The sequence below is a fragment of the Brachyistius frenatus genome, unplaced genomic scaffold (assembly GCF_029030835.1).
Source record: "Brachyistius frenatus isolate BFR_SWC_R1_liver_20210118 unplaced genomic scaffold, ASM2903083v1 Contig_81, whole genome shotgun sequence".
Lineage (NCBI taxonomy): Eukaryota > Metazoa > Chordata > Actinopteri > Embiotocidae > Brachyistius > Brachyistius frenatus.
Window position 1 is genome coordinate 1165616 of NW_027210680.1, and position 26824 is coordinate 1192439.

At 41.1% G+C, this 26824-nt stretch overlaps 1 protein-coding gene across 1 annotated transcript in view; it reads left to right on the forward strand.

Moving 5' to 3' along the window:
• The first annotated feature begins 5653 nt into the window (after positions 1-5653).
• Positions 5654-26824, forward strand: part of pdzrn4 (PDZ domain containing ring finger 4) — a 38674-nt gene continuing 17503 nt past the window's right edge. The window contains exon 1 of the mRNA XM_069709260.1: positions 5654-5951. Coding sequence (XP_069565361.1) covers positions 5883-5951 — 69 coding nt within the window. The 5' untranslated portion in view covers positions 5654-5882. The remainder of the gene's footprint in view (positions 5952-26824) is intronic.

A 26824-nucleotide genomic window follows, 5' to 3' on the forward strand; every position in this document is an offset into this window, starting at 1 on the left:
TACTTTTGTGCTTATAAGTTGTTGTATATATTCAAGCGTGAAGTTAACCAAATGAGAGTTTAACACAGCGTCTGGGTGCCTGATTACAGTGGTTCAAGAGGCATCTTGAAATACTACCGTTTCTGAATAGCTTTGGTCAATGGAGCAATGAAAAATTAGTTTTTAGTGAGTATTTGAACAATTCTTTGTAAACTCCAAATGGCTTCATTCTCACATACTTTGTCTATACGTGGGAATTTGTGTGTATGCATCAGCCTCGCTTTGCTTGGCTGCTCAAAGGGTACATAACTCAAATTTGGACTTTGAAACACACTGTTTCTACTACAACTAACTAATGAATGATTTTTGTCCAACTGGCAAATTATAAACAAAAGGTCCCTCTGCGTTTTGTTGAATGGATCCTAGATTAGCGGTTTTGTCTTTTCCCTACTTTGGTGGATTGGCTGCCTTTTGTTTCTTTTAACTATGCTCATAATTTGATAATTAAATGGCTCGAATCACTGGCTCTCTTTTTTTTTTTTTTTTTGTCGCAGTCAGTCATTTTGTTTCAACAATCAGGATCAGGAGACAATTAGTGGAAGAGAGACAGTCATTATGAGGATTGTATCTGAACGTTGGCCTCCTGCAAAGTAATTACACAATAATGAATAGTTACAATGCAATTACTTGAACAAAAAAAAAAAAAAAAAAAACAGACAAGGACGTCACTTTTCAATTACCATCTTGTACCATTATTTCCCCTCGGCCTTTAGCTCCATGCTGTAAAAAGCACTCTAATCGAGTTTTTACCTCGATGAATGGTTCAGGGTGTTAAATAATGTATGGGTTATGGCTATTGAGAGCCTGTGTGGGTTACCCTCAGGGTCTTCTCACGCCATTGGCTTTGAGACGGCCGGCTGTCTCCACTGGCAGAAATGCTACTGTTTTCCATTGATCTTTTTAGACATGCCTTGCCATCTAAAAGTCAGATTAAAAGCAAACTTTATCATTATTATTATTATCTTTATCATATTGAGGATTGACTACATTCTTCAAAAAAACAAAACTGACGGTCATCTGTTAGTATTTTTTGGTTAAAAACTGACATTACAATCTTCTGGCATGTGTCTTACTTTGAGCACAACAAATGTGCTGCAAACTTTACAGCTGTTTTCAATTCTAAAACAAAATCCGCAGCCGTTTTGAACAACACAGGTGTCAATTTCTAAACGACACTACGAAGGACACTCTCAGATCATCACAAAACCAAGATGTATTAGTTTTCTCACATAAAGATGTGCTCCTTCGTGGACTCCGTGTCATGTCTACACTGATGTGCTTCAAGGCAACTTTGCGGGAGAAAGAGAGAGAAAAGTTTGCACTGGCAACTTATTTAACGACAGACTGAATGTGTGATCACCATTGCTGATTAGATCGGTACCCATGACTGACCACTGTCTGTTGTCAAGGATACCGGTAGCCTTTGAACAACTCAGCGGCCATTACCTGCTATATCTTAGAACTCAGAAGTTTCTTTGTAGAACTTTACGGTCAGATTTACTGGAGATTAAATACTGAAGCGGTTCAGAGCTCACCGAAGAAGTTTCTATTTTCAGAGAAATATGTGCGAAAGGGCCCATTTTCTTTCAATCACATCCATATAGAACATTATGCTAATGTGCTGTTACAGGCTTCCTTTGAAGTGCAACACTTTCCATCTGCAGCAAGCTATTTTTGGTTAACCTTTGGTTGACTCAGATCACACTGACGGGCTTTACCATAGAATATAAAATGACCAGTGCAGCTATTTGAAGCCACCTCCACCCTCCTCACCCTGAAGTTAACTACCTGTCCAAGGATTTATTGAGCATGCAACCTTGCAAGTATGACACCACTTTGCTGCTGTATTGCCAGTCTGGTTCTCGGACATCAGAGATATTTATTAAAACCTGCAATATTCCCTATATAATTTCTCATCCCTGGGTTTGAAATTCCAAGTCTCTTCAAGTTATACAAGTCTTTTCAGTTTTATATGGAAACGTAAGTCAGACGTCTGTCCGGCATTTCATTTGCACGAGAGCTATAATATAAGATAATGAAATGGAGGGGGGAGATAAAATGTGGAGATGATGGAAAGTGGGTGATATGAACAATAAAAATGATAGGCTGTAAATGACCACAATGGTGATGTCACCATCTGCAGAAATGCAGTGTGTCTCAGAATTACTTTCATTTCAGTGGAAAGAAGATTACATTTTTAGGCTTTTAAGGAATGTTTGTGCAGTGGGGTCCAAAAGTTAAAGACCACCAATAAACCAGTGAGACTTCTATTTTGCAATTATTTGAATTTTGAATTGCTAATGGATTTCGGTTTAACAAAAAGAAACTTGAATTTCAGAATATCTTCCCACCTTTTACAGCATGCACTTGACTTGGCATGGACTCCCGCAATTTGTGCAAAACCTGACAAGATAAATCATACCAGCCTAATCTGGCAATTTTCCAAAAAGCTTTGCTTAATGTGGCTGAAAGTGGTCACCTCCGTTTGGTCTTCTTTGGTCTTCAAGTTCTTGCAAAGCTTTGACATGTTTTTGGGGTCGTAGCACTTCTTCAATCCCAACCCTTCTTCACAAAACAAACCAGAGGATGGAGCATGTCTTTAAAGAATGGAGTGGTACTTCTCCTTGGTTAGGGTGGAGTCCGTTCGGTGTAGGCGTCCAAATCCACAGCAGGCAAAACACCCCCCGACTTGAATATTCCCAGCACCATGTTTCACGGTGGGTTTGATACACTGTGACATTATCCTCCCTCCTGTTCGTCTCCTCGCGTTCACCCTTTTTTTCTGCCAAAATGCTGGTATGTCTCAGCCCACACCAAATGTTGGGCCTTGTGTTTCTCCTCCTGAGATGTGGTTGAGAGACCATTACTCGTCTTCTGAGACCATTACGAGACAACCAGCCTGGACCCGGACTGGAGTCTTGTATTCTTTATTTGGCAAATTCTGTGAAGTTGCTTTTCTCTCAGGAAACAATACTTCATGTATTGATTTTCCACAAAGCATTGCCATGTACTATCCCCTTAGCGACTTAACGATTTAAATATTTTTTTCTTCATTTTACATTTCAGAAGTTTTTATGTTTTCAAAAAAAAAAATCCTCAAACTTTCTGATTATTTCAGGGTTTACCTAAGAATATAACAGATGTTCCATGATCTCTCAGACTTTTGGACACCGCTGTATATGTGTGTGACTTTGTTTTTCTATGTGCGTTATTGGACTTTCTGGACACGCGTTTAGCTCTCTGCAGTCGAGTTTGTCAGCAGATGTCAGCTTATGGGTGATCACAGTGGCAGTAGAAGCGCAGTCGGGTAATATTGGTAATCCCATGCTCAGACTGCAAACATCAGCACTATGAGAGAGTGGGCGACAGAAGACAGAAGACTGAAAGAAGAGAAGGAAAAATAAGATTACTCTCTTGCCGTTTTGAATATTAAAAGTTCATTAGTTAGTGATATCACCCTAAGAAGTCACCTTCAGAGGTTAGCAGGAAAAGGCGGTGACCTCATCAGAAAGGGACAAGAGTGTTCAAAGAGAAAGGGTTAAGTGTTATCTGGGGGGCTGTATCTGGATCTGCTCTGACGCCCTTGACTGAACCTCGATGGTCCCTGTACCTGCATGACTAGTGATAAGGAAGATGACACATCTGTGCTGTCGGCTCATAGTCTTGGCAGTGACGGCTGTTCGTCACACAGACTCGGTGTATTGGCCTCCTGACTGGAAGTTCTTGTTTTGGCAACAAGCATTTTATACTATTGGCCAGTATGTATTTAATTGTAAAATAAAGAATGACTGAAAAATGTGCTTGAGTTCCTTACTTCTCATTGAGACAATGAAGGCTGTGTTTTAGTCTTGTTATAATTTTTAGCCAATTATGTTTACCAGGCAAAGCATTTTTCACAAAAGGAAGCGTTACATTTTTATACCACGTTTGTCATATGGAGGAAGTCGCGGTGGGTGTTGGGCATACAATGCACTGAGTCCTATGTGTGCTTTGGAAACAAAAGAACTTTGGTTAAAATTCTGCAAAGATTGTGGTTGTGGGGAAATGTTTAAAAGGAAACATTTTCAATATTTAATCGAGACCATCTTCCCCCAACTTCAAAGGAAAATTCGGACTTTAAAAAAAAAAAAAAAAAGCCATATTCACTTTCAATATCACGTTAATGCTGTTCTTCTAGCACATTAAACACATACACGTTACATCTTTTTTCTTTTAAATGTACAAAAACTAAATGTACTAAATTCTGGAGCCAGCCCCAGGTGGTGGTCAGTGGCATCGCACTTTAAGGCATTGTCTTCACTTTTCAAACCCGTAGACTGCCTTGATTTTTCTTTGCTACAAGTATATATCGTATTGCAAGAGGGTATATAGTAGAAAAACAAATTAAATATGTTGGCAAACAATTAGCAGACATATCAGCGTCCTGCAACTTGCCAGATAAGTTCCGTAACATTTTGTCTTTGCGTTGATAAAAGCATCTGTTAGAGAATATTTGCCGTTGTAAATCAGTAGTTTAGAAACACAATTTTTAGGTGACATACCATGTGTAATACCATCACTGCTCTTTTTTAATTTATCTCAGCAGCATCTCTGAATCTTCCATCCTCTTTTCTCCTCCACTTTCCATCAACCTCTCTTCCCTCCACTACCCTCGGTCCCCTCACCCCCATAGAGATGGACCAGTTGGGCTGGAAGCTAATTTGAAGCCAATCAATAAGAGTCTGTGTTTCTTCCTGTATGTCAGCCCAGTCCGGTGCCCTTGTCTAACTGCCGACAGAGAGAGGCAGCATCTGTTTGGTGACTAACGCCCTCTGACTGTAAATCTATGGCGGCCACTAAACACCGCTTCTCCAACCATTGTGCTAAGTGCAAAAGGCTATCTGATTGAATCCAAATGAGATTGATTTTAATGCCAAATCCAGTTGTTAAATGTGTGCACTGACAAATAGCCCTCTCAGTTACTTGATGTACTGCAGAGATGGCATTTTTAACTTGCGTTTAAGTTGCTTTGTATTTTCTATATGTAGGGATTTGGGATTTTTTTTTTTTTTTTTTGGTAGAACATATGCACACAGACACCAAACAGATGAACTCCTGAGCGTACAAATACAGATCTAACCACTATAGTGCAGTCCACACACACACACACACACACACACACGCACACGCACACGCGCAGTACGTCCTTCACTCCACTTGCACATGACAACACTGATGTTCAGATACTGAATCATCTCGAGATAAAAAAAAAACAAAAAAACAGTCCCCTCCCTCTTCTCCCAGCCCAGTCCCTTAACCAGCCAATGAGGACGCTGCCTATTCATGAGCCCGGAGTGGGAGCAGGCATGTGTGGGCAGCCTGCCACGGGAGGAGGTGTGTCTCTACGAGGGAAAAGTGTGTGTACTGTCGACGGTGTGCTCACACTGAGAGAGGAGGTGGTGGAGTAAAGAGAAGTGTATGTCGGCATGCAAAGTGAGAGTCAGGGGAAGGAGTGACGGGCACAAGGGAAAGAGAAGCTGGGTGCTTTTTTTTTTATTTTATTTTTTTATATATATATATTTTTTTTAACTCATTTAATAACTGACACACACACACACACACACGCCCACACCCACTGAAGGTACCACATCCACAACCTCAGCTCACACAGTGAACTGAAACACACGTGTCAGAGCGACAGAGAGAGGGGGGGATCTCTGAGGATACACGGATGAGAGAAAGAGGTGTGGGGGAGCCAAAAGAAGAGGAGAGCCCGAGTGTGTACCGCCCCAGGGGGAGCTCACACACACACACACACACACACACTCCGGCGGGCACTCGGCACCGTTTCCCTGACAACTAGAATGGGCTGCAATTTGTGCACCTTGCAGAAACGGGAGGAACACTACAAACTGCTCTATGAGATTGCACAGGTATGTGAGAGTCTTCAGAAACTTAAAATGACAGCAGAAGGTGTTGGTGGTAATTATTGCAAGAATTGTTTTGGTTGTATTTTTTTTTTTTTTTTCTCCAGTGAGGAGGGAAGGTGAGACAGAATAACAGAGAAAGAACTGAGCAAAGTAAATGCAAAAGGAAGAGGAGTAAGAAAGCAGAAAGGCTGAGGGAAATAGGAAGGACATGGGAGAAATGTACAACAAATGAGTTACTTCCAAGCAGCCAGGCAGAGATCCAGTGTGTGTGTGTGTGTGTGTGTGTGTGTGTGTGTGTGTATTCGTCTTTCTATCAAAGTGAGTGCAGCTAGTTATTTCTCCTCAGTCACAGGAGATGTGAGAACAAGTTCAGCTCTTCTTCCCCTGCTGGCTCCAGGGGAATTCATCACATCTTCTCTGCCTGCGACTGTCTGGAAGCAATATAGTTCAAAGGACAGCCAGCAAATGCGTTCTGCTGTTTTCCTTTGTGTTGTTTGTCAGAAGTGGACTACTCTGACCCAACATATTTTTTTTTTTTTTTATATTACTGCTTTCACGGAAAAATTCTTTAGCAACTGCAATTCAAAAGCTCATGTTTTCATTGACGTGATGAATGAGTTTGTTGACCTTTGTTGACATTCCCAAAATTTAAAAGGCAAAAGAAATTAATTGTGCCGTTAAGAATAATAATTACTTGTCTAGTTTTGGATGCAACAACCTCAAACAATCATGTTGTTATTATGAGCAGTACAAATGTGGTGAATGAATAACTTGTCATGTTGTACTGGGCTTGGCTGGAATGTGTTGATTAGATAGGAAATGTTAGCACGTGTGAATTTACTGGGAAAAAAACAAACAAAAAAACTCCAACACATTGTCCAAAAATAACATGTTTCTTCTCTTGGACTGCTTTCTGGAAACTGACTGCTGTTTTAACAGGTTTCAGGTGTCAGTTTTACATACAAGTAAGGTCTTAGATAAACATGCCATGTGCAGTCACATGGTCTCACAGCACCATTATAGTATATATATATATATATGTATATATATGTGCGTGTGCAGCTGATTGTGGGGAAACACGTGCTCTGGGTTTTCTCTGTTGTTGACTACAGTGCAGGCAAATGTCAGGCCAGGATTCATTCATCATTTAGAATCTTACACTGTTACAGACAGCAGGGAAACTGGAGACAGCGTAATGATGCTAACCAATACTGTTGGTGAGTTTTTGCAATGTAAAATATACTGAAATCATATACTATCATCCAGTATCCAATTATAAGTACATATTTTTCACACTGGTGGGAAACTGTGTTCAGTAATAAGGCTTTTGTCATCTAGTTAATGTTGATGTTAATGATGTTTAATGGTGACAAGACATCTACTTCTTCTGTTATGAGCTTTCTAAAATGTTGCAAATATATTACCCATGCTGCTTTTATGAACCTTGTTCAAAGTGCTGCAATCTAAAGCTCATTACGCTCTCAGGCTAAATGCCCCCCATTTTTTAATGAGATGATGGATGTCTGTGTTGTCTGCCTAAGTGGAGGGCAAGAACATTTGCCATGTCAATTAAAGAAAACTGTGGGAGGTCATGGTTCCTTTTGTGTCTTTGAGGTGTAAGGATTATGGGAGCCAAAAAAGCCATAAGTATTGTATGTTAACCTATTCTGCACTTTACCACTTATTAACAAATTTCAATGATAGTGAACAGTGTTTACAGAAATAGTTTTACATTTTGGGAAATACAGGTACTTCCTCAGTTGCCAAGAGTGAGACTGGTTTTCCTATTACTTAGCTAAGCAGCTCTAACCACAGTAACCGCACTGAGCAGAAAGACTGTAAACAGGGAAACACCGAGCCTGACTTTGTCCCAACATAACACAATTTGGCAACCAGCACCTTTTAAGCTCATTATCTTTGGTTAATTTATACAAAGACTAAGTGTAATCAGGGAAATTCACCGTTTAGCCGTTTTTTTTTTTTTTCCCATGTTCCCAATTTTCTATGCAAACACAGACTACTTGTATTTGGTCAGAATTACACAGAGTCTACATGAGCTGATAAGCTTTGCGTCGAGACTGGAAAGTGGTGGAAACGGCCGACATGGTGCTGTCGAAAGCTTAGCTACCTTAAGCCCAGTTCAGACCAAAGATTTTAGAACATTAAAAGGAAAAGTTGCAGCAGTGGGAATTTGCAGCTCGACTCAGGCTGAATGATGGTGTTCCCTGCGCCTCAGCTTGTTAAATAGCAAATGAGCAGTTTTAGAATATAGGGGACGATAGTTAGTATTCTTTCTGATGATTAGCCGAGACACCAACTCATCTGAATGCAGGAACTGCTCCAGGGTTGAGTTGAAAAAAAGACTGGAGAAATTGATAAAAAGAGGGGAGATCTACTCAAGTTCAGGGCATCAATTTGCAAAAGCCCCCTCAACACTCATGTTTTACTCATTTCATCACTGCTAAAAAAAAAAATGCAACTGTTGCAAGTAACTCACGATCACTATCCTCATTCATGTTTTTAGAAGATACAAATTAAATCCAGCTTTGTAAAAAAGACATGAAAAATGGAAGTACAGGCAGCAGCTACAGCAGTTACATCGTCTCGTCTGGTTGCTTCGGTGTGAACTGGCAGTTTTCAGCAAATACAAACTAGCGATTTGTGAATAGTTGCGAGATTTAAATCGTCTTGTTGGGAATCTTTGGTCATGTCCAACTTTTTCTTTTAGTTTGGTATCCGAAATTCATGTCCATGGCTTAACGTGTATTGTGCGATTGTTAATTGGTTGGTTACAGCAAACTAGATTTAAGATGACGGCAAAAAAAAAAGAGCTGAGCCTATAGAACAGACAACAGCAGATGTACCATAAAGCACGCCGTTTGCATGGAGATTGGCTGAAACGAACACAAAAATCACTTTCATGGTTTCCTCCCATTTCCGCCTGACACCGTAGGTGTCCTAGCACCATGGCAGATGTCCAAGAATATTGTGTGTGTGTGCGTGTGTGAGCGAATACACTCTCTTACCGTTAAACGCTCTGTGTGTGTATATGACAGTCGGCGGACACCTACAGTTCTCATTACCAGTGTGAAAGAAAGTGGAGAAAGAGAAGGAGAGAGAGAAAGAGAAAGAGGGCTCACCAGGCAATAAGTGTGTCAGTGTGACTTTGTCCCGAAACTGGAGGCTGAGGGGATTCTGCAAATCCAGAGAGACTCCTCCACAATCCCTCTGTCTCTTTTTTCTCCTTTTATCATGCCAGACTCATTTCTGCTCCTTTCTTTTTCATACTTTCTCCTTCTCCATAACCTTCATTAGTCCCGCTCTCCCTCTGTTTGTCTCCCTATCAGCAGTCTGTTTCTCCCCTTTCTCATTTTACTTTGGCACAAACACACACACACACACACACACACACACACACACACACACACACACACACACACACACACACACACACACACACAATATCACATATTTTAAATGTGTTTTTGTTCTGTTGTACTTCCAGCAGTGCTACACAATAGGACACCACCTGCTCATTATACCGGTACAAATACAAAGGATGATGATAACATACCTAAAGGGCTGGAACAGCAACACAATGTTACTGGATTGATGCTTTACATGAACATTTGTGTAGATGCTCTGGTGGTATGTGTTCCTTTGGTCATGGTCACTGACCCAATAATGGGATTTCTAGTTGAAACGAGGCGTTTGACAGTGTGATGTCGTTGGCCTTCTTTTCAAAAGAAGAGTGTGAGGGAATTGCATTTTAAATGTATTGATTAGGTTTCTCTTTATTCTGAGCAGCAGAGAGGCAGAACTGTAGTCTGGTAGTCTTGGTGTGATCATCAATTAAAAGGCACGCTCTGGCTGTCGTGAGTCTGGGTCGCACGTTCGTTCAAAATGGCAAAATTTGGAAGTGAAATCATTCAATTCATTCCAATGGCTGAAGAAAATATTGTATTAACTCACAATGACATGGGGAGTTGTGTGCGCGGTATGCGAAGTGTTCAAGGGGTGAAGTCGTGCAAACACCGCTGAGAAGCAACGGAAACGTGGGCGGCATGTAGAAGCCACAGAGGCTCGTTTCATTCAATTTAAAGAGTCTAACTATTCGAAATAAAGAATAATAGCTTATATACAGTTACGAACCAATGGTTGCCTCAAAATATGCCTTCTGAAGAAACTATGTTAACTTAAATTGTCCAATTGTTAGCGACAAACAATTTGCTTGCTAACTGAGAACTAAGCTTGTTTCTCCAACCAACTCTGTAACAATGAAGAGGAACTTCACTGCTCCACTTTCTGGTGTGACCAGGCATTTCGTTTTTTCTTCTTTTTTCCCCCCAAGGACATTCAATTTCTTTTGCGGATGAAACAATGACAAAATTGATTGCAGCTATTTTGGAGCTGCGGTAATGGTTGCCGTCTCTAAAATGGACATCGTGTTTGGAACAGACTAGTTCAGCACGTTTCATTTTTGAAAAAGCAACAGCGCATTTCAGGGCCAATTCCAGCTTTCACCCTGCAGGCTTGCCCCGCTGTCTCCGACACCACTGGCTATCTCTGTTCACACAGCTGCGCTACTCTGACAGGACTGCTGCCTGCCCGACCCCGGCTGCCCGGTGGCCACCGAGAGATTTACGACTCTCGTCAGACCATTTACATTCTAAGTTTCATTTGTGATTTTGTGTGTGTCTACACACTCACACGCCATCCAGGCTGAAGCAAATGCCATTCCATGTATTTTGCTTGTGGCTGTGTTAAATTGCCCCACAGCCTCTGGCCTTTACGGTCTCATAGGACCCATATGTTTTGTGCTTTTACTGAAGTCAGCACCAATGAATCAGACCATACTGTACAATGTAGTATATATATATACAACAGCGACACAATGCATATATATATTCTGCAGTGGAATTTAGTCAGGTCTGGCTCATTTGATTGTTTGGCTTGCTAATAAATTCAGATATTGGACATTGGTCCCCATTTTCTACATACAAATTTACGACAGACATAATCTCTCTTGTACTGTTCAGATTTTCATTATACCAAATCCTACTAATGGCTGACACAGAGTACCGAACTGGAATTTTGGATACTGCGCTGGTCATCTTGAATGAAACTATGGGCATTGTATTTTTTTTAAAGGCAGTCACCACTCACCATAAGTAAGTGTTGTTATTTCCATTAACTAAAAAGGATTAACTACTTAGGGATTATATAAGTTAACAGTAAATATACATATGCAGGAACCGTTTAACAAGGGTTGGAAGTAAATGTATACATAGCACATGATACTTCCATGCCAATTACTACCTTGTTCGATTTGTACCTTTTTCCCTCTGAGTGGGTGTGTCGATCTTTGGTGTGGGCATGTCCTCTCTCTCAAGACAGATGCTGTGCCTCATGTCCAGCCTGTTAGACAGCATGGAAGAGGCTAGACAGACACCCCTTCATCCCGCCACCACCGATGGTGTCCAGTGAGCGCCACACAGAGCAGGGGAGGCTGCGGTCAGACCCACACAGCCGTCACCTCCATATGGCCATATCAGGCCCCGACCATGACTTCATCCAGATAACGATGTGAAATACACCGGTGCTATTGCTCACATCGGCCCGAGAGGCCCGGCCTTTTTTCTCCACCAATGGAGAGATGTGTAAAGCAGAAAATGATAACTTATCATGCAACTACAGCAAAGTGCCTCTGTGATACTAGATTGAGCGTGCATGATGGAGAAGAGTGTAATCTTCTGCTCCCAGTTCTCACCTCTGAATGACGTGTTTAACCCATAAAATGTGCAACAGAAGAACAAAACTGTCCACTTATCAGAGAAGAACAACAACACGCGCACTCGCTTCCTTTGTTTCTGTCTCCGTCTCTGATGGGATTTTGAGCCTCGCAGAAAGTATCGAATGAACTGACCTTTCCATCTTTTTTCTTGCATTTTTTGGGCCCAACGAGTTTTCTGGCTGTCTGTGTGGGTCAGTGAGTTTGACCTTTACACCTGTGAGTGTAATTCCACTTGACAAGTCTCTCTCTCTCATACACACAAGCACACACACTCACTGTGTGTGATTTTGAATGACAGTTTTTTTTATTGGATGTCATGAAACTGAATTGCATCAAACTACTGTTGCTGCATTGTAATATTGGGAGTTATCTGATCTCTCAGATGTATTACCTTAGCATAATTTACATGTTTTTATTCCAAAATATGAAAGCTACAGGACTGAGGTGAACTAGTAATTATTTTTTTCTGCTAAAAATGTTAGTCCAGCGTTATGGAAATTAACTGTGGTGCTAAACACAGATCATCTGGTGTCTTCCATCATGGTTATAGTTGCTCAGTGGAGCACAGCATGGTGATAATGCCACATGATTTAGAGGTGCATATGGCCTCCTCACCGGCGCGGCGGGTAGCAAGTCTTCTGGTTCCTGGCCAAAAATGGAAACAGGAAATGGGTGGCATTTCAGTGCCAGCTTAATGCAGGGAAATGGCATCTTTATGTTGTGTGAGACACAACAGAAATCGGTGGTAGTCAGTGAATGTGTATACCGTGTCGCTGTGTATTTAGGAGGTTACATGAAGACCGAAAGCTTCTGTACATGTAATGTTCATGTGTTGTCCTGAATTTCTTTGTGTATCTGTCTGCCTCGCTGTTAGCAAACATACATCTTTGTCCATCTGTGTGTGTGGGGGGGTTTGGTTGGGGGTGGGGTGGGTCACAAAGTCAGAGGAAGACCGGTCGCCGTCTCGCTCCACCGGCCAACAATCTCCCCCTGCGTTGGCTCTGATAAGCCCAGGATGAAAGCCCTTTCTGTGGGCAGATTGACACTCCTCGCCCCCATCTCCTGTCGCCCCTCCAGACGAGGCAAAGGATGCACACATGACGCATGCACGCACGCACACACACAACTACACGGCAATGTTAAGAGGTAGATATGCCTATTTGCACACACTGTGTATGTTTACGTAACCACACAGAAGGAGAGTCAAACAGGCTTCATCCATTCATCAGCTTCACAGCGTTTTTCTTTTTTTCCCTCTTTTTACGACTGTGTAAAAATGTAATTTAAGCCCTTAGCACCTGACTTATCAGTTGTTATCAGCCTCTCCCTGATTACCATACCCACCGATCAGCCAAGTGGCCTGGACGAGATGATAGGAGGCGGGAGAGAGAGAAAAGGAAAGGAGAAGGCTGGGGCGGATGAGGTGTAAGGAGGGGAGACGAAGGTGAGAGAAAGAATGAGGTGATAGACCAGTAGCAAAGCAAATGAGAGCGAGAAAAGACGAGTCGTGTGCAATCAATGAGACTTTTAAATTCTCCTCATTCTCCTTCTTTACCTCACCCTCCCCAAAACAGAAAGTCTCACCCTCCTCCTCCTCCCTTCACTTATCAGTCGTCAGACACCGTTTCAAGTCCGTTCCGCTTCACTGCCCCTGTCCGTCTTTCTGCCTCGTTGTCACTGTCTATCTGACTCATTAATACACTTTGGCATCACCCCACCTTCGGAGGTGCCACGGATTTTCTCTGCGTGTTGGAAAAGACCCTGGAAAGAACAAGATAGCGATGGCGGGCACAGACAGAGCCTGTCATTCATGTGTGGCAGTGAGAGCCAGTAATTTTGTCTAGTCTCAGTATGTGTGCTGTCAGCCAGTGACTGCTATACAGTCTGAAGTCAACCTTGTGCCAGAATAACCCAATAAAACACCTTATGGCCACACGCTGCAGGCTATGCTTTGTCAGGTTAGACAGATGTTAGGACGAACCATCTGGAGCTGTTATGGATATGTTGCAGGCATTTGCTGCTACACGCCACTACAAAAATGCACACATACACATGAAATATGCACCAAGCATTTCCCCAGGTGTTTAGACATTGCAGGGGGGAAAATGCTAAAAACGCAACTTCTGAGACATAAAAACCCTCCAACACCCTTCACATTTGCATAATATTTTCCCCCGTCAGATCTTTAGACGAGTTCTTTGGCAGCAAAAGTGCAATTCTCATCTGAGACCAAATGTCAGTGATGCTATAAAAAGGGAAAACCTCCACTTTTGTTCCCGCCCCTTCTCTTTATTCTGTTTGCCAGGAGTTTCTCCATCATGCATAATCATTTGGGAAGACCGTCAGGCACAGCGGCTCCGAGTCGTGAACATTTATACAGCTGGTTGCTTACAATATCAGCTCTAATGTTTTTCTTTCAAAGCCTCGGTGACATCTGCTCTACTGCATGTTGTCAAAGCAAAATAATTCTGCATGTCTTCATACCGCTGGTACCTTACTTGCTTAAAAATGCAAATGGACTGTTGTTGTGCCACTGTCAAGTGTGTTTTGAACCCACGGGGTGTATCCTGGGTCCAGGTGGTCTAAAGGGATATTAGGTTACAGCAGGGGGCTGGTGTTGAATTCCTACTTAACTAACTTGGGCTTAGGAGTCATTAGACCCACTCAGGGCCTGGCATCGAGTCCAGTTACAGATAGAATAACACTAAACCATCTGCATAGCAGGGGGGGGGTGATTACATTTAGAGCGGGGTGTAACCATAAGCCTCATACTGACATGGGAAATGCCCTCAGGATGGAGAGCGACTGAGGTCCCGTTGTTTTTGTTGTTTGTTTGTAGAAATGTATAGTCTAGTGCAGTTACTGTATAACTTACAGTAAATAAGTCTTACTAGGGAACATATATGACCGCCAGTCTTAGGGTGGCTATTTTCTATATAAAATACAGAAGAAAAAAAATATCAAGTTCATGTTGAGAAATGTTCCAGCAGAAATCGTCCAAAAATATTTAGGTATTAGGAAACCCAAAAGGGACAATCCAACACCGTTTCATTTTTGTGCCCAACTCGTTGAAATATGAAATGAATGCAGCATTTGTGCCAGAATTTAGACCACCTCTCTGTGCAATTAAGGCTTCCAAACTTAACACAGACAAAAAATACATCTGTTGTCGTTGCAACAACAAAAAAGCCATTTGAGCGTTTTACGAGTTGACGCCCCTGTGTGCGGGAAGATTGCTTGTAATTGCTTTCCAAAAATGTAACAAATACCCATAATAAAAGGGACTCGTGAATGTTTAAATATCCGCCAACGCTGTGGTTAAAGTTTGGTAAAACTGAGATACAAAATTATTTGTTTCAAGTTTTGGGAGAGATTGTGGTTTGATGTTGTTGTTGTTGTTGTTGTTTTTTTTTTAAATGGAGTTAAGGCGCAATTACTTGTTATCTCCAGAGGGAATTGCAGATGTTCAAACTATCCAATATAAACCACTAGTTGGCTTGAAAGTTGAGCAACACAGTTATTTCTTGATCTTGTTCCAGAACAAAAAAGGAAGCACACCTTGATTAGAGGCTGTTTGGTCTGCTTCCACAGACAGAATAAACAGTCAAGCCAAATACACAGATGCTGCAGCGCACCATGTGCTGCGGCGCAGCAATGCATGAAGACCACACGCAACATGGAACAAACTATATGACAGTGAAAGTTGTCCTGTCCTGTCAGTTGTCCTGGTAACAACGTCATCGTGGGTTGTACAGCTCTAAATATTTCTCGACCTCGATAACTAGTCTCTACTCAACAGAGAGAGGTGAGGAAGTCGAGCTGCAACACGAGCAGAGTAGAAGATGAACTGCAATGGGAGCCACGAAGTACAAAAAAAGCCTTTTCTCTGGGGGTGAAAATATATATTTTTTTTCCCCCAGGCACGGTGGCGCTAGAAATAGGACAGTGGCGTGAAGCGTGTCCTCGCGCGGCACTACGTGTTGCGCTGCTGCCAGTGTGGGGATTTACCTTGAAACTAATAGGAGGGCTATTTTGACATGCACCTAGTAGCATCATGCAGTAACAGCGTGTTTTGAACTTCATACAGCCAGATTCAGGAATGATGCTAGTTATAATTGAAAAAAACCAACAACAACAATGTTGTCCTTCAGTAGGAAAGAGGATCAAATAAGTTCAACATCCCAAGAGGTATTGCGGTGCTTAAACAATGTCATACTGCTGCTGTATCTGATGCCCAAAAGCAATATGTTAAAAGGCCACTAAAGTTCCTTGTCAGGTCCAAATCACAGGTCAATATAGGCAGGAACCAGGTTTCTCCCCTATAAAAAGAAGAGTAGTCCCACAAAATCAGTCTTGTCTTATCATTTTGACTGCATACATTCATCATCATTACAACACCGCCTTGTTACAATGAAACTCAGACAAATTAGACGTGTGACCTATTTTGATTTAACGAATAAATCCATGATAGTCTGAAAATTAGTGTAGCTCCGCCACTAATCATCACCCGGCTCATGATCCGTTGGTGGCAGACGTGATTAGCCATTCAGTCACTCATATTGGAAACTTTCACTCAGCTACCTTGACACGGTGAATACAGTTGAGGTCTTGATTGAGTCGGGTCGAATGAGGGCTAAATTGCACCCCACAGTGCGACACTCTCTTAACTAACCGGCCATGCTTTCGGTGGAAGGTATTTTTCATTGCAGGGAGAGCTCTTCTCGCCTGCTCACAGCTAGTCGAGTGTGAAGTCATTTTTCTTCCCCACCAAAGAGCGGACTGAGGAGGCTTCGTATTATGAATAATGCTAATGTTTTAGGTTCTTCCAGTGAGCATAAACATGCATCACCTTAAAATGAAAAAGGCAAAAGTTTGGTGGGAGGAGGGGAAATGTTAAGTTCACACTCCAGGCTTCTTAGAAAAATAAAAAATAAATTAATATTTAATTTTATGCAAAAAGCAACACATAAATCTTGTATTTTCTGGCTCCCCAGTAAAATGTTTTCACTTTCCAAGTTTAAATTATTTTGCTAATTATGCCCCTGTATCTAGAGGTGGCTCTGTTGCCTTCAACCAAATCCCATGTGAATAACTAAGATTCATAGGGAGACTGCATTCAATAAGGAGACCTTCTTTCACATTTTTAATCTAAAGATGAACATTATTAAAAACATTAATGGTAAAACTACCATTAGCTGTCCCATTGCTACATTTTCTGATCCAGCATCATGTAGTTTCCCTCTGTAGAGTTCAACATTACAGATTAAAGATTGAAAAAGAAAACTCAAACTTGTATTTTAACCTTGTTTTTGCATCAGCGCTTCAAGCAAAACAGAGGTTCTGCTAACTAATGTTAGTATCTAACAGTATTATTTATATTATAAAATGTATATTTATATAAAAATATATAAATATATTATTTATATTTATAAAATATTATATTATTATTTTATATCTATCTAAACTATTGTTAGTAGTTAGTATCCTACTGTTGTATTCAGTCAGCATTTATTCAGTCTCAATCAACCTCTGATTTCTACATCTTCATTGGTGTTCTTTCATTGGGGTTTGTATGTAAATTAGTGTCACTTTCATGGCACTGTTAAACCCCTGCTAGTGTGTCTGTACAGTTAACACGTAGCACTGTGGTTGCTTAGACACAGAACAATGAAAACAAGGGCAGCAGTAAGTGAATGGGATCTTGAAAGTGACATTGCCACATTTAAAACTCAGTTTTCAATGCTTTGATAGATCCAGCAAAAATGAGCAAGATTTTTTTTTTTTAATTCTTCTCTTAAAAACCTCTTTTGGGGTACAATTTGGATTTAAAATGGCAATTTCCAAAACATTTATGACAGAAAAAGAAAGAACAAACATTTGAACACAAACCGTGGATTGTTCAATTGTTACAAGAGAAAGACTGAGATCCATTGAGAAGTCATTTGACTGGGTTTCTGATTAATCCCATTAATATAAAAAGCTGAATACATATTGCCATAACAGCTGCAAATTAATGCATTTTTAGTGCTCTAGTGAATATTAACCAGTTCCTCTGGGATTTTGCTGCGTTATGTTGTGATTATTATCATTAAAACATTTTGCTTTCGCAGTGCCTTTGCAATGTAATTTGTGGAGTTTTACAGTTTTTCTTTAGTTTTTTCGGACCAACTAATCAAGATTTTATTGGATTCATGGCTGATAAGCAAAATATATAACTTCACCAATCAGTGGCAAAGTGGCAGATGAGAGACTAATGGCGATCTAATGACTGTGGGGAGGACACGGCGCAACAATAGAGTACTGCTTCAGCACGGGCCGAGTACATTCGTCAGCCAGGACAACCAGGACAACTGTGTGCACGAATGCACACGCAAACACACAAGTATACATGCGTAAAATACAAGAATAACTAACACACTTAAATGTAGAATATATGTTGTTCAGCTTTCTGTTCTAGTGGGGTAACACATAACCTTTTTGTGAACTCAGCCGTCTGGATGAATTATGTGGGTCTAATCGGTGACCCCCGAGAGCCTAATTCAAACTCATTGCTAGTATGTGTCGAGGGGCTGGAGGAAGGGCCCCTTTATTGTTAAGTCTGGCTCACTGGCTGTTGTTTTAATGGCAGATGAGAGATTAATGGCGATCTAATGACTGTGGGGAGGACACGGCGCAACAATAGAGTACTGCTTCAGCACAGGCCAAGTACATTCGTCAGCCAGGACAACTGTGTGCACGAATGCACACGCGAACACACGAGTGTACATGCGTAAAATGTACACACACAAAAAAAGCATTTGGTTGATCTCCAGACACACACAAACATTTGTGTGCACAGACGCACGAGTGGGAATGAAAGTGGCATCTATTGATTCGTTAGGAAAGAAGTTTTGTAGCCATCCAGCATCAGCGTGTCGTGTCTCATCACGGGCAAAACAAACTGAGCTAATTCTCAACCTGCCAACCCCCCAATGTGACAAAAGGAGGCTAATTTATGCATTGGCGACGTGGTGTGCGTGGCAACGGGGCTTGGTGCTCACTCTTGGATCGCAGTAATTGTGATTTGGTTGCTAGGATGTTGAGGGTAATGAATGTCTTGTTGATGCAGTTTGTCATAACCCATGCCATCCGTGGCTGCTTGAGGACACTCGGCCTATTAGTTAAACACAGACACATTGGCCCCGCCATGATGTATGAGCCCACCACGCAGAAGGCATTAGTCATTTTAGGAGAGAAAATGAAGAAAACTGCCAGGCTGCAGTGGATGTTGGATTTAAGTCGGTAGTCTGAAGCAAACCTCTCGACTTTTGCTATCAGGTTTTTAGCCTTGAGCTACAAATTGGAGGCAAGAATGTTTTATTTGGATTATCAGTGATGATACAGTCGGAGGATGTTTCTCCCTTGAAAGTATCCATCACATATACACTGCTGCAGTTGTCTTATGAATAAAATACTCTTACTGTAATTCCAAAAAGCCAAATACAAGACAAATCATGTTTCATTCCAAGGCTGTAGCAGTGGGAAGGATCTGTATTCATGAAGCTTAATTGAAAGGAAGCCCGCCTTGCATATAGAAGTGGTACAAAGAGCAGGAAATGAGATGGTTCTTAATGCATTCACTGACAGATGATAACCTTTGATTTCCCCCCACTTACATCAGAAATGGCTGCTTGGAATGACAGTCACAAGTCTCTGATGTCTGTGTGTGTGCTGGTGTTGTTACGCCGGGGAAGGAAAAAGATAGACATGTGAGAGCGAGAGGGGAGAAAACCCTTGAGACACACCAAAAAAAAAATATATATATATAAGAGATATGCAATGTCTGTTTAGAGAGGGCTCTGGCAAAATAGAATATTTTTTACCAAATAAATCAAATGAAATAGACTGACTTTACAGTGACAGAGGCAGAGGCAGACAAAAAGAGGGAACAACACAGAGACAAGACAAAGAAAAACAGCCCACAGAGGACGATGTGAGATATAAAAGTAAGTACTTATAAAAGTTCAGATCAAATGTCCTCGTGTCATTGTAAAGAAAATTGAGACATGCACATGCTGCTGTAAAAGATAGACCGCAATACAGTCTATGGAATAGAGTACATACATCATGAGATGAATGCAGTGCATGAAACAAGAGTCCTGTTTACTTTTCTGGCACATGCACTGTCAACACGCTAGAAAATGATGCAAAATGACAAGAAACAGTCATTTTACTGGCTTGTAGCAAATTGCTTTTATTTTTGAAAGAATGTTAATATATAGGCTGTCATTGTGGAAATATATTTCCTGAGCTGTTTACGCATCCTCAACTGAATAAAAAAAAAAAATCCAGTCTGTGTATTTCAAGTTTAATTTAAGAGACTACAAATATTCCCTTTTTAGCTACAGCGTACAGTGCTGGAAAACGATGCAGACCAAAAATGCTCAGGCAGGTAACGCTCAAGTGGTCTTTGTCAACGGACAACACAAGCAATCTGCATGACAACATCAATCAATAAATCCAAAAGGTATTTAATTCCCTTAAAAGCACATTTGGCAGACTGTATTGTCCCTGGCGTGTGATGCATATTTACCAGATAACACCAAAGAGCTCATTTGGTGGTTTGGCTACTTCACAAAAGAAATAAAAATAAACACAGCTTATAAAATTTGTAAAAATGAGAAGCCTGCCAGCAGCACTGATTCTACCCTTCATTGTATGGGGGACAGTTGGACACGGGGAGGTGTCACACATCTGGAAGTGGTTTGAAATATTCCAATCGGATTTCTACATTTGCGTCTCAGTCGGGACGCTCTGCTGGCTCAGATTGGAATTTCTTGCATCACTCACAACGCAACACACAATGATGACGTCATTTTCACAGTGACAGAGTGAACAGAGTCGATGCCACCACGAGCAGAGTGCTATCACATTGGAGATTTTAGTGCTATTGAGAACAACAAGAACAACAACGAGAATAAACTGCCTGCCGGCACTTTGCTTCCACGTTGGAAAGCCGGCTGTAGCTACGGTTACCACAGAAACCCAATTAGATAAGCTGGTACCCATCCGATCCACTCACTTGCAAATAACAGTACGGACAGTCTGTCCTAAAGATCTGATTTGGGGAAGAAATCCGATTTGCCTGCAATCTGAACAAAGTCTCAGTGTTTCAACACTTTTATGAAGATGTTCTGAAAGGACTCGGGGAATGTTTTCACGCTCTACAGGGAGGTGACGGCGTCTGATCAGCTGCAGAACAGCAAAGTCAATCTGGTTGAAGGACACTCCATGCAGGATAACCAGTTGAAGGACAGCACACCAGCCTGTTACTTTTTAGCGAGTATCATTGAGCAGGGGCGTGTGGGAAGCACTGGCCTCTGTTGGTTCTGTGAGACCATTAAAAAGCATTCAACTCTTTTTCTAAAAGTTCACATAGTTTTATCCTTTACGCTCCCTCTGAAAGTAAAATCTAACAGCTGAAACAGTCCGGCACTGTGAAGAGCGATTCCAAGAGGAAACGCATTCTAATCTTCTGCACACAGATACTGTGTGATGTAGGGAGGACTGACCTGAGCGGGCTACTTAACATCCGTCCCGACAGCAGCTATTTAATCCACGTTTCATGTCGTCATGCCGTCTTCTTCATGCAGAACTAATTGGCTGTTTTCGCCTGTTGTGCAGAAGCCAATGTCTGTAAAAAAAAAACTAAAAAAAACTGAAGGACACTCATAACAACTTGTACGTACGCTCGCAGGCACAGACATAGATGCAATCAGATGAGCACAGGCGGGAAAAGCTGAACTCAATTCGACGAGTAAGGGTCTTAATAAGAGCACTGAGTGAAATCTCCTTGAACCCGCATGCACACATACCCCCTTCCACACTCTCTCCATCTGATTTGCATTTTGGTTAACACTCTAATTGCCTCTCATTAAATACCTTGTCACTTTGATTAATTGGTGTGATACAGAAATGTAAAACAGCAGAGCATTACAATGCATGGTGAACAGTTGCTGATTGGAAAAGACGAACAACTGAGGCTAAAAATGCAAAACGGAGGTGAAGTGTTGTCCGCGCACTTAAAGATAAACAAAGTAAATAACGTTTAGTCAGTTGCTTTTTTTTGTATGATCCTCAAGTGGATCTTTTAAAATTTGAAGAACATGACCAGGTGGAAGGATAATTTGGAGTCACCTGAGGTCAAGGTTTCATAAAAATCCCACTATTCACACCTTCTTGAATTCATTTCTCACCAAAACAGAAATTGATATCCGAAGGTTAAGAACTACAGTCAAGGCAGACAGCTTCAAATTGATATCATGCCATTTTAACCACAGACCTTTGTCTCAAGTTTCCTTAGTTGAGCTGCGGCAGTGGCCTAGATGTTATGAATCATTTCTGGTTTGAATCATGGACGAGTGAAACAATGCACATCCGTGCCTCCATAAACAGCTAAGGTGTCTAGAAGCATGCAAAGGTGCCCTTGAGCCCCGGCTGCTCCAAGAAAGTTGATCTCCGGCCAACACAATAAGCCTGAAGCAGTGGGAATACAGGGCACGCACGCTCAGCCAATCTTCTCTGCCGAAATAGAACTTAAATGAATAATATCACAGCACAACAACAGTCATCTACTCTAGAGAGTCATCACACTCAACTTGAAATAAGCTATAATTGGAGTGAATTACACTCTTCAACCACATCTCGCATAAAGTTGAGGTTCTCAATCTCCTTTGAAATTGCAGGTGTTGTAATTGTGCAGTTGGTGAGAGGCAATGTGGAAGTTGTGGTTATTCTTTAGCACTTTCTGACTTCAAAGCACTTTAAAAGTTTTAATGAAACTAAACGGGGTTTTTTTTTCCCCACAAAAAGACAGCTGCGGTTTGAAAAATGTCTAGATCGACTTGTTCACAAAACCTTAACGGAAAACAATTTCTCTTTAATTCAGAAAATTTCAATTGTTGTGAAGTTGGCACATCTTACAGTCAAGTGTAGAAGCTAACAACGGGCCATGCTAAAGTTGCGCTCGCTATTTTAGTTGAGGAGTAGGAAAACATAATCTCAGGCAAAACAAAATATCTGAAAGCAGCACAAGCTCCCTAAAACTGAATACACTTCTTTTTAGCATTAATCTATAATTTCAAAACATGCGTCTCTGAGCCAATCCAAAGTAAACACACAGCTAGCCTCCAGAGTAACTCCTTTTTTATTTTTTTTATTTTATTAACTCCTGCAGCTTATAACTGAATAGGAACCTAATCATTGGGCAACTCGCTAACCTGACAAACCTGATTTCCCAAAAACTCCTTCAGGGACCACGTCTTAACATTGTATTATGTGGTGTTGGTGGCACGTAATGTCTTAAATTTAATTTTCCTTCAGATCCTTGACTTAATCTTTGCTCATATTAAAGCAGAATGCTTTGGAACGAGTTTTAAACAAAGACTATATATAAAAAAAATAAAATGTTTTGTTTGTTTTGCTAGTTTCCCCTGGTTGTTTGTCACATGCATCAACAGCGTCATGATATTTTCATGTGATTCAGTTGACCGAGCACGTAGCCCACCAGTTGCACCGCCTGCCACTCAAATGGATGAAACCATGATCATCTTTGCCCCTGCTGCACTAGGTGATATTGCATGTCAAAGACTTTTATTATTGAAATGAGACATTTATGACAGTGAGCCCTCCTGAATCATCTCAATACAGCCAAAGGAGGAAGAGAAATGAGATTTGGCAGATTACTGGGGCAGGCATCTGGTGTCCTCTCGCATCACAATATGCCAGTTTTCTATGAATGTAAAAGCAGTCTGACTTGTATTGAGCAGAAGTTCACTAAAATGATGATCTGGGGGGGGATTGAGGTAGAGAAAGAAAAAAAAAAAGCAGGTTGTGTTGAGCGCCGCGTCTCCTCCGGGGCAGATGAGGTCGCTTTTGAATAGATAGGAGGTCTGTCCTCGGCAGCTTATTGTTTCGTGGTCCATTGTAAGCCTTTTCAGTGTCAGACTCTGGCGTTATCCGGTCAAACATAGTGAATGCAAACAACCACATTGTTGTGTTCTTTTAAGTCTGTCTGGAGCTGATGTAATGCACTATGTGTGTGTGTGTGTGTGTGTGTGTGTGTGTGTGTGTGTGTGTGTGTGTGTGTGTTTGCTTCCATTTGCTCACAATGACACCATATCTGTCTGATTTAGCTGCGAGGGTGAGTGGTTTCCATCACGCTGTTATCTCTGTGCAACAAACACACCCATTCTCCACACATAGACAGACACACACACACACACACACACGCAGACATACATCCAAATACACATGCAAGCAAACACTTACTCTTATCTCTGGGCTTTTCTTATCACTCCCGTTTGCACCCAAAAGGTGGAAACAACATTTAGCCATCTTCGTGGCTGACTGATAAAACCCTGACACATTTAAAGGTTGACACAAGCCTTCTATTGAGCATCGAGAAAGCTTAAGGCCAAGCACTGATTGACTTTCACCGTGCCACTTTCAACCCCGTCTCAACAGCCATTTCCATCACGGTCGACGAGCAACCCCTCATAGTCAATGATGTGTGTAATGGCTGCATCACAGGCAGCAAAATATTGCATAGAGCTTGTAGCCGAGACTCCCCATTCCTAAGGGTCTTTGTCGTAACAGGAAATATGATATAAAAGTGTATTTAAACAGATCCACTCCACTGGTACAAGAAAAGAGAGACAATGGAAAGCAAAACGACAGTGAGTACGTAAAACTGAGCGAAGACTATTTCAGTCAGGAGAGACTTGATGTGAATGAACAAATAAGGACATTTTATTGCCATGTGCACAACAGAAGAGATGAGATCCCATCATGATGTCGTTATCTTATTTAAAGAGGCTGTGCGTTAAATAGTAAACCTCCAGGGTCTGGATGTGGACTCTGGTTTAGTCACCGAATTTGAAGACGGGAGGTAAAGAGGTGGAGGAGGGTAGCAGTAACACGCACGGAGATGACTTTTAGAGAGGAGAACAGATTTAAAGTTTGACAGGTACGGCATGATTGGTGGATTGAGAGGCGAAATCTGATTTTGGACACACAGACAGTCAACTGATAGAAAAGCCGGCAAAGCAAGAGTGAGAGAATTAGGAATGATGTAAGGATAGTCTTCCTGTGTAAACTTATGCTGAGCTCCGTTTGTTTTACCATCTAAAAAATGTGCTTAACAAATGTGTATTTTCTAAAACCAAGCCAAACGGCTCCAAACACCAACACACTAAAGACGGAATCTGTGCTGGTGCAAACTATATAGTGAGGTTTATACAGACACATTTACCTACATTTTCCTTTTTTTTTTTTTTTTCAATAAATCAAAATTCAATTTGGATGCTGTAATCTGTACTTATGTCAATTTGTTATAACACAAATTAGGCTAAATTAAAAAATAATACATGCTTAACCAGTCTTGCTGAAAAGGTATTTCTATGGCGCGCTTTAGGAATTTTTTATTAACAGAGGGTGTACGCGTAGGTTCTGTGCAGACATACATGTACTTTCAATTCACTTTCCCGAGCAGCCACTACGTTCAAAGGGCACCGACTGCGTATTTGCTGGAAAACCAAAATGGATGCCGAATTTGAAGAGAGGCTGTTAAAAGAATTCTTCTGTAAAATAATAAGACAATCAAACATGCAACAGTTTGTGAGGGGGGAAAAGGCCCGAGTGGGGAAACACGTCTTCCTGTGGACACTGACGTATTGCGCAAGGTGTCCTCAAAGCGGACTCAAGAAAGTAGTGGAAAAGAACTATTACACATCTGTCAAACCCACAGCTGTCCGTGTCTGTATTTGCCAGGGAGTCATTTCAGGCCCTAATGTCAACAGCACCTGCAGTAAAGAATAATTAATGTTATTAAGCTACCTTTGAATCGCATATTTAGATATATTAAGTTATAGACAACAAGAATCTGTATTTTTCCTTCGCTGTCACTGTCTTTATTTGGTTTCAAGATTTATCTTTTACACTCTTAAAATTAGGGCAAAAACACATCCAATTTCTCCGGTAGAAATAATGAACGTTCAAAGTGGTACAACAAAAAGTATGTGACATTTTCACTGAAGGCCGTAGATCGATGATGTGCTCACACTACACTCACTGAACACACACACACACACACACACAGAAGTTACAGTATATTCACTTTGAACCTTGACCTTTAGGAACAAGGGTGTGGACAGACAAGAAGCTCTGGTTTAGGGCTACTGGGAGCCATTTTTATTGGCAATGATAACCTTTAACTTGAGAGCTATATGAAAGCTGCGCTAGATTGTTGGTTCATTACAACTGTCCCTACAGACCGCCATGAACTCCGACTATTTTTTTTGTGTTCTCATGGAGCTTTCAAAAGGGTGTAGCGGATGATGTAATGAGGTGATATTGTCCCTGTCATCTCGGCCACAGGAGCACAGTTGAGTGATGAGAAAGGGATCTTGTAATCAAAATGGAATTACTCTTTGATATTGATGGAATCTGCACACATACAATGCTCGGTACATCTATGGCGCTTGCATGTATAGCTCCCATGCATGTTTATCCAAGCCCCACACACACACACACTTACAGATAGAGAGGGAGATGCTGTGATCAAATTAATGTGCAATTCCTTTGGGGAAACAGTATTTGCAAGAGTAAACAATAACATCAATATTAGAAACTGAAGAAAATTGAATTATATACAGAACAGAAAATAAAGATGTTTATTTGATATGCATGGAAAATGTTTGTTTATGGATGACTGAAGGTTTAATGCAGACCGAGTTTGATAAAAATAGAAAGATTAAGAAATGTACAGTTCTATTTATATTAAAGTAAACATATGGAAAAGAAATACATGAATACATTTCTTGATTAAGAACCTTTTCACATCTCAATTGTCTCAAGGCTTTAAAATCCCCTAACTTGTCTACCCCCTCATTTGTGGTTTAATTATCCCTAACGCTTTAAATTCAGTGTATATAATGTACAAAATGTGTGATGCACACACACACATAAAAACGAGATGTTCTGTGCCATTATCTTTGCTCTTTGTCACATCTGTTGGCTATTAATCAGCTTCCAGTTAGCTCAT